Source organism: Parasteatoda tepidariorum, chromosome 5 (assembly GCF_043381705.1).
Source record: "Parasteatoda tepidariorum isolate YZ-2023 chromosome 5, CAS_Ptep_4.0, whole genome shotgun sequence".
Classification (NCBI taxonomy): Eukaryota; Metazoa; Arthropoda; class Arachnida; order Araneae; family Theridiidae; genus Parasteatoda; species Parasteatoda tepidariorum.
The window spans coordinates 4,197,643-4,206,897 of NC_092208.1; the positions used below are offsets into that span (position 1 = coordinate 4,197,643).

A 9,255-nucleotide genomic window follows, 5' to 3' on the forward strand; every position below is an offset into this window, starting at 1 on the left:
TATATATATATATTATAAATTTAAAATAATACCTCGTGCTCCATTTCTCCAAGCTTCAGTTCGAATCTTTCCCTTACATCTAAAAGCTTATTTGTTTCAGCCTCCACTAAAAGTAGCGTTATATTATAATTAGCAAGAATGAATAAATGCTATAATGCATGTTCAGACAAGTTATGTTATGAAATAACAAATATGCAGCATGCAAGTGTTGCATGTCAAAATACGATATAAGTACTTTAGATGAACTTATGATAACATGATATTTATAAATCTCTAAAATTACAATATTAAATTGTTGTTTTAAGAACTGGAATGAAGCAACTAGCAAGAATGAAACAAATGCCTTTACCAGAATAATGCACACTATAGTAGCTGATATATAGCATAACTTATATTATTTGTTAAAACTTTCTATTTCATATTAAGCAACAAAAAAAGTATTCATAATGCGACACATACATAATTATAAAGATCAAGCACATAGAGAATATTGAAGGATATACTGCAAGCTTTTATAATCATGTAAAAAAAAAAAAATTGCATGCATATAAAAAGCATGTAATATTCAATTAATTGTTTGAATAAACCTACTGTAACATTACTTTATTTTTTTGTTTTATTTTAACTAAAAATAGTCCCGCAGTGGTCTGATCGTTAAGACACGGTTCCCAGCAAATCTCCAAAGTCAAGCATCACTGGCTGAGGTCAGAGTGCGGGTGGGTGACCACTTGGATCTATCTGCATAGGGACCGAGGGTGTGCGGTATGGGTCCTCGCTAAACTGTTCTACTGTAAAGTGCTTGACTTCGCGTGCAAGTCGCTGGGCTACCGAAGCGGGGGTGCCATCCCCGCTGCAGGGGATCAAAATGGCAATGGCGTGTCTTCGGATAATCCTCAGGGATGTTTCCCAGACCATCGCCAACAACCCATTGTGCAGCTCTAGTGCGACGTAAATGAACGACAACTATAACAACAACTTAACTAAAAATAAATTTATTACGAACTTCACATTTTTTTTTAACAGCAGGTACTGAACTTCTCGTTATCTGCCTCAGATGCCGGAAGTGTTGCGCACTTAACGCTACCTGGTGGGCACCTGTGAACCTAATTCACGATGGAGAGCAACATTACCCACGCCACAGACACCTGTTCACACGTCACACAACAGAGTAGAACTCATAGTGTAAAACATCCATGCCCTCAGCGGGATTCGAACCAACAACCATTTGCTTCGCAGTCAGGCGCTCTGGCCGCTTACTGGCCGAGAATTTAAAAAAAATAATAAACTTCAACAAAAATAAAAATTTGCCATAAATTATAAAGAAGTTGTGCAGATTCTTCGCAAACGATAACCATTGCGATAAAATTACAAAACATAAGAAAAGCCAACAATTATGTGAAAAGAAACATTGTTATAAGTGCAAGTTAAAGAAATGAAACATTTTAACTATTTAATTAAATTATTTAAAGAGCAAACATTTTATAACAAAACAAATCTATAACTTACAAGCACAGTTCAAATAATCAATTCTATCAGATTGCTCTAATTGCATTTTATTAAACATCTCCTTTAGATTCTATAAAAGAAATGCATTATATTAATCTTCTTTTTGTTTGAAGTAAAGGGAAAGGATTTTAAGGTTCTGCATTATTTTTTTTCTCCAAGAAAAAAACAAAGTAGCTGAAAACTTAAAAATGTGAAAACGACATTCAAAAACGTAATTTAAGCAAAGAGGATGAACAATTTTAAAAAGATATTAGACGCGATTTTAATTATTGAAATATGTTAGTTTTAAAATTATTCATTCCAGAATATAATTTAAATTTTGCTGTTACATTAATGTAAGACATTGTGCTGAATACTTTTAATTGATAAAACATTGACGTTAGTAAGAAGGTAAAGGAAGTTCAAGCGTTTCACACAATAAATCAGCGTTTCATACACGAAGAAAAAAAAGACAGAATAATGCAAACGTAAAATCCTTACTTTTTATTAGGAAGTGAAGTGTTGACCTGACATATGAATAAAATAAAATTAAATATGTAAATGAGATAAGAAAAATACTATGGGACTGGACAAGTATTAGAACCATAAAAACACCCGTTTTCCTTTTATTTTTTAAACTTAGTTAAGTTGTAAAATTCTAGTCAATTATAATATTATTTGAATATATTGTTGATATAATTGTATTGTTACCAAAATTGATTATACAATTTGAAAATATTTTTTAATTAATCTAAGTAGCGTAGTAAGTATAAGTTTCGTTCTATTTAGTGAAATATTTTAATTTTAAAAATGGAAACCTTTCTTGATGAAAAGATGTGTAACTGGTGCAAGTTTTTCTTAATATATATAATTGATGCAATTTATCTAAATCAGAATATTGCACATTGATTCTCAATTCTAATAATAAAAGAAACAATAAATTTCACTTTACTTCAACGTCTGCACATCTTTTGTTATCAGCTGCTTTAATCATATCTTCAATCCTATTACCTTTTATATATAAATAAAAAACATAGCAATTAACCAAAAGTCAGATATTTAGCAATTCCATAACTGAATGAGATTTTGAACTTACGATATTCAAAATGACCTTGCAGTGTATTAAAATGTTTTTTTAAAGCTGAATACATTTCTTTCGTTGCATGCAATCTATATTGTAAACATGAAGGGGGGGAAAATTGTTACAATTTATCAGAAATTTTATTTGTATAAAAGGCGAAATAGCTACTCTTATAAATAAAGTCAATACTTTTCAGAAACGAAGCTTCTCTGCTGCATTTCCTCGACTAGCTGCAAATTTAGATTTTCATTTTCCAACTGATAGTTAACAGCAATCTTCCGTTGCTCTTCAGTAGATTGTGAGAGCTCTTCTATCTTCTTATTCTGAAAGAATATGATACTAAGGAATATTGTTTCCATCGGAAATACTTAGAATAAATAAAAGTGAATTATTTTAGAATTCAATTACCTTTTCTTTGTTTTCCATCTCAATTAAAAGTTTCCATTTTTCAATCTCTTGTAACTCAGCATGCAATTTAGAATATGCTGAGTCAATTTTCGAAAACTTTTTCTTTTTGTCCTCATTCAGACTTTTAATAAGGTCACTCTGTTTACCATAAATTCCTACAAGTACAATTTGGCTATGACAAATAAATTGGAATTACTTAGAATACTAGTTTTTGACAATTTTTTCGAATGAAATACCCCTTGTAATTTTATTTTAGTTTTCAAAAGAAACGAAGAAATCGTACCTATTAACTCATTTAATTGTAACAATTAAATAATATTCTAAACATAATTAGTATTGGATGGAAAGTGTAAGAAATTATAAACTAAACAGCATCAGCGGAATTATGTTAAACAGTAATACTTGATGAAAATAATAAAAAAGTATGTCTAAAAATTTTATAATATTACGCAAATTTTATATTTTTAGTTTAAGGCAAAGTGTCTGTAGTTTCTACTTCATTTTCAATAAGAATTTGGTCCTTTGCTTGTTCTCACATTTATATTCATAACCTTTGTTACTTATAGTTTGTCTACTATAAGAACTCCCCCTGCCACTAAGTCTGAGGCCGTCTGTTGCTATGGAAAAAAGAATAGCGCATTTAAGGTAGGGTAGCTTCTCTTCTCTCTAGGGCTGACACAGTAGACCGAAGAAAAAGATTCCTTTTCTCTCGCCGAACTAAACAATGACCCCAAACCCCTACTTAAAATAGTTATACCTCGTCACTATAGTCAACGCCATGATTCCAGACGAACGGCCAGGGGAGTTATTACTTAAGACAAACTATATATTCCTTTAATATCTTGGTATATTTATAATGGGATTAATTTCAGTATCATGAAAATGATCTTGAATATAAGCAATTAAAGTACTATTTAAAATAAAGAAATAAACATTAATGTCATTCACTCTTTTGTAACTTATTACAAGATTATTACAAAACGAGAATAAATAAATAGAGAATCTTTGAACGAGAAAAAATACTTACGCAGAGATGCCAACTGATCCGCTTTATACAAATTATTTTAAAAAGTTGCAGAGAAAATTCAAAACAAAAACTTTTAATATTCTATTTTGAAACTCTTAAAATGATTAAAAATCATGATTTACTTATTTATCTGTAATGAACAAGATCACTTTCAATCAGATGAACTAAACAAGATATCAAATATTAAGACATGAATTCAAAAAAACATATATATTTCCTCAAAGCGAATCGATGCATTACTTTACGTTCAACAATACAGAACAGAATTGACCTGACTGAATTTTTTTAAATGTGTGTTTTGAAAACTTAGATAAACCTATAAAAATGTATGCATTTAACACAAATTTTATTTTATATTATAACCGTTGAACAGCCTACCCAATTTTTTGGTTTACGACTACTAATGTTCAACTCCGTAGCCTTGTACTTTTGAACCCAATCCAGAAGACAAGAGAACTCCTTGTTCAAGTATTGGGAGAAGATTGCCTTCGTGGAGGACTTTTTGATGGAACTAACTCGCATTTGCGTTACATGGAGAGGAAGATCACGAGAACCTTCCACGGTTAGCCTGACGACAAAGGGACTCTAACCCATGATCCGTCTACAACTGAGGATATTTCACATCAGCACTGTGGTCGGTGCAAGCCGGATGCGGATTCTTTGGACAAAGTTTGAAATGCGTGTTAACGAGAATAGACACTGCATGAAATGCGTGCTTACAAGAATGGACGCAGCGCAAAATGCGTAGTTACCAAAATGGACACAGCAAAAAAATGCGTGTTTACGAGGAAATCAATACGTAAATCAATGTCGGAAAATTCTTTCTCTATGAGACAATTCACGAACAAAACAATGCATGGAAACACGGTTTTGAAGCGTTTGATATTGCAATTGTTTAAAAATTCAACACTTCAAAACAAAAGTTTATGCGTTTGAATTATTAAAATTAAGTATGCCTTATCTATGATAATTCAAAATAGAACTGAAAATGACTACCGCAAAAATATTCAATTATAAAATCTGTTCATAGAAATTTTGTTGGTATTGAAACATGTAAATTATGATAAAATATAATTAGTTCTTTGTGGTTGAATTAAATTAATGGAGATAGTTATCATAACGTTCGAAATTCATATCTGATAGATGAACATAATTTGCGGATAGTTATGAAAAAATATGATAGTTATCTCTTAAGAAGGAAAAAAGTTATATCACTTTCAATATAAAAATATTGCAAAATTGAAATAATTGAAATATAAAAATATTGCAATAATTATTGCAAAAATTAAAGGCAATTTATTGTAAAATATTATTTTGAATTTTATGTACTATTGACTTAAGGGAACCGTGCTGTTCAATATGATATGAAAAATTTGTACAGTTAGTACAGACGTAAAAAATAGCATTGGTGGCTGAGAGTAAACAGTAAAGGATTAATGAACACTTTGATGTAGTCCTTAAAGGATTTCTTTAAATTCATTCGTGTTATTTATGAAAGTAATAGAAAAATAGTTGGACCTAATTGAAAATTACATTCATCATAAATTGATCGATTACTTCCGTTCAAATAATTAGTACATGAATCAGCACAACTTATTATGTCAAGAACTAATTTCAATAAGATCAAAAGCATACCAATACTTTCTTTGCTTTTTTTGAAAGGGTAAACCTAAATAAAAATGTAAAAATATATTTTAGAACTTGAAAAAGCATTAGAAAAAAAATATTCTACAGTAATTTTTTTTTTACATAAACGAAGTTACTTAAAAAAAGTCGCAAATATCTTTGTTTTACATAATTAGCCTTTAAAAAGATATTAAACACAAATTTAAATACAAAGATTGCTTGCACAAATGTGTTCAAACAAATATGATGACACTACTAACTTTAATTATGATTAATCGTATTTTTTTAAAATTCAGACTAGATAAAAAGTAATAAATTTTTTTCCTCGCAGCTTCTGTTAATTTTTAAAAAATCAATGTTATGATCACCTCTGTTGTACATGGGTAAATTTTTACAAATAATGCATACAGCATTAAAAATATTGTTACTTGTAAAATTATAAGATGAAATATGTCATTTATACAAATAATAGATAAGATATATTTATCAATAAAATTATTTGCATGTTTTCACAGAAATCTGCAACAAAAATAAATAAATAAAAATTGAAAATAGTTGTAGATGTGTTTGATTTAGACTAACGTGAAAGTAAGAATATCGAACATAGCCATTCTAGCAAAAAGAAAAAAAGGTTCTATTTTAGATGCCCTTCCATGAGTAAATGGCTAAAAGTTGCACAACCTCGCACATCGATTTTTTACGAAAATCAATCGGTTCTTTGCGGAAATCTTTTTACGTTGATTTGAATAAAACCAAACGCGAGTCAACAGGGCTAATAGTTCAGAAGCTAGAAGAGTTTTTACTTGTGTAATGCATTTTTTAATTTTTGAAGACTTTTCTTCAAAACTCCATTAGAGCTATTGACTCGGATTCGGTTACAATTTACGTGAATCAAAATATCTCCGCACAGATTTATAAAGTGAATTTTCCACAGGATAATTGCATGCAAAAATTAATATTTAACTATTATTCATTGCATTTTAACTATTATTCATTCGTTTTATATTTATTTTGTTTTATATTTAATCGGAAACACTTTGAATAGTAAGGAATTCAAATTCCTACATTCTTTTAATTTATGTCATAAATAATCAGAAATTTTAATAAAATCACTTTTGTAGTTTTTAAAAAATAAAATTCAATTCATTATTCCAAAAACACTTTGACAGATTTATTGAATTTCAGATTTTATCTTTTAAAATTTCACAGTTTGAAAAACCTATACTTTACAATGTTTTTTCAATGTTAAGTAATTTAAATTTAAAAAAAATATAGTTTTTAAATTATTTTGTTTTCCTAGTTGAAGTGCGCTTGGATAAAATGATTTTTATAACTGAGAACATTCAAGTTTTCAAACTTTCAACCTCTCTCCTGACTAAACTATTAATACTGTCCAGTCCAGACATTCTAAATAGTTTATTAAAACTATTTTTACTATAGGAAAAACTAAGTTTATTAAAAAAAAAGCTTCTTTGTTTTCTTTTCTTTTTTTTGTCTGGTTTTATAACATAATTCTTAATACACAGATAGCACCAACTAAATAGATTAAATGTTAGTGCATAAAAATCTAGTCATCAGATTAACTTTTTCAGTGCAATATTTCATTCTTTTTATTTCTTTATTTATTTTGACTCACATACACATAACTTTTCTGATCAACAAAATAAAATAAAAAATATATTGAAATTTCGACATACCAAAGAGCCATTATCTTTTTGTAACACTCCAAAGTCATTTTTTTCACGCAGCGGTTTCACTATAGTTGTTTTAGCAAAGGGTGAAAACATGTCTCTAAAACTAAAAATGTTTTTTCATTAAAAAACTTCAGACAATATAACTTTCCTGAGAATTTAAAATAGAGGACTGTTTACAAGGGGGAAAAAAACTTTAAAATAGAGCAATAAAATCAATCTGACTGCATTTTTTTAAATAATGTATACAAAATTCCTGAATTAAGTCATTTAACAAAATGTGTAAAAATATTTTAATATGAAATGAAAATAACAATTATATCATTAAGTCCTACGCCTACTAACTAGATTAATGAAAGAAGAGTATTTATTACATTATCAGCCTTAATTACATGTACATATTAAAGCTTTGCATTTATTCTGTAAAGAAAAAAGAAAAGGAAGTAATTGTACATTATGCTTTATGACAGATCGAGCAAAGTGACAAATCAAACACTAGATAATGTCTAAATTTTTAAAAAAAAATTTAAATTCATTATCTACTGTAATTAAAAAATATTTTCACAATTATCAAATTAAATATTAAAAAAAACACAATGGCTGATAAAACTAGACATCATTATATTAAGTACTAACTTCAAAGCTTTCTGAAAATTACCACTTTCATAAGTTGATGCTGAAACAACAACACTGTGACGATTGGGGTAGGAAAAGCTATTTATTTTCAAGTATTTTAATTTATTCCAGACACTAAGTCAACGAATATTACAAATTTGAAACCCTCTGAAGCTTAACAGAGGAAACATACTAAAAAATAAACAATTCTTTAACACAATGTAGAATTATGTAGAAATAGCCACATAAGAGAAATCATCATAAATAATAATTCCATAAAATGAATTCTTGAATATCATAACTTATTTTATGTACAAAAAACTACTTTCTAATCACAATTCTTTTATCTAATTTAACACCTTTTTTTATAACTAAATTTGTAAAATTGTGATTGTTTAACAAACAGTAAAATTCTACATTTGATGAATGAAAAAAAAAAGATGAAATCGAATTAAAGTGCTGGAGAAATCTATTTATAGTCATAAAAACTCACACATGCACATCGCTAGAATACGCACAGGATAATATTTGTTTATACAAGTTTTAGTATCATAAAATTGAATGTTTCAATGGTCACATTAAACACACACAGTTTGAACTTTCTCGCATTGTTGTTCCAGTTTTATTTTCAAGAGCAGGCATTATAAACAATGAGGTAAGAAAAGGAAAAAAAAAGAATGATTTATTATTTTAGAATGAAAATATAATTAGGAGCTATCCAAAATAATTCTTATGATTAAAATTACAGTCAGTTACAAATTAAAAAATAAGAGAATTTCCTTTTGTTCATTGGAAAGACAAAGATTAAAATTAATGGATGTTATTCAACATGAATTTAAGTTTCATGTCATTTTATTTATGCAATTATCATTTTTGTAAGGATAAATTAATCTGGTGAAACTTTATCAAGAGAATGGGCGAAAAAGAGAATAAAAATTTAAAGATAAAATTCGATATTTGTAAGAAAATGATTGCATATAAATTTTTAAAAAAAACACTCATTTACAATAGAATAATCACTCAAAACTTTCAGTGCTAAAATTGCCCCAAAAATTATAAAAAATGTTTACTTATTTTCAAATGCCCTTAACATCTTCAAGAAATGGAACAATAACTAAATGATTTGAACGATCCGCCAATGTAAAATGGAAACTAAAGTTACCAGACGATATTTTTATTTCTTCACATCAGATTGTTTTTTCATAAGAATAAAAAACGAAATGAAGTTTCAATGATGATATCAATTAATTTCGTATTAATAAGTAATATTTTGTTCAATAACGTGCTTTAATTTAAATCAAAATATTAAACTTAATTTCAAA

General features: G+C 28.1%; 1 protein-coding gene across 1 annotated transcript in view; it reads right to left on the minus strand.

Moving 5' to 3' along the window:
• The window catches only part of LOC107456498 (synaptonemal complex protein 1), a gene marked incomplete at its 3' end in the record, with an annotated part of 21,853 nt that extends 12,668 nt beyond the window's left edge, over positions 1-9,185 (minus strand). The window contains 9 exon segments of the mRNA XM_043048671.2: positions 33-106; positions 1,507-1,576; positions 2,438-2,496; positions 2,582-2,655; positions 2,756-2,889; positions 2,975-3,129; positions 5,637-5,670; positions 7,325-7,424; positions 9,004-9,185. Coding sequence (XP_042904605.2) covers positions 33-106; positions 1,507-1,576; positions 2,438-2,496; positions 2,582-2,655; positions 2,756-2,889; positions 2,975-3,129; positions 5,637-5,670; positions 7,325-7,424; positions 9,004-9,026 — 723 coding nt within the window.
• Positions 9,186-9,255: the final 70 nt, after the last annotated feature.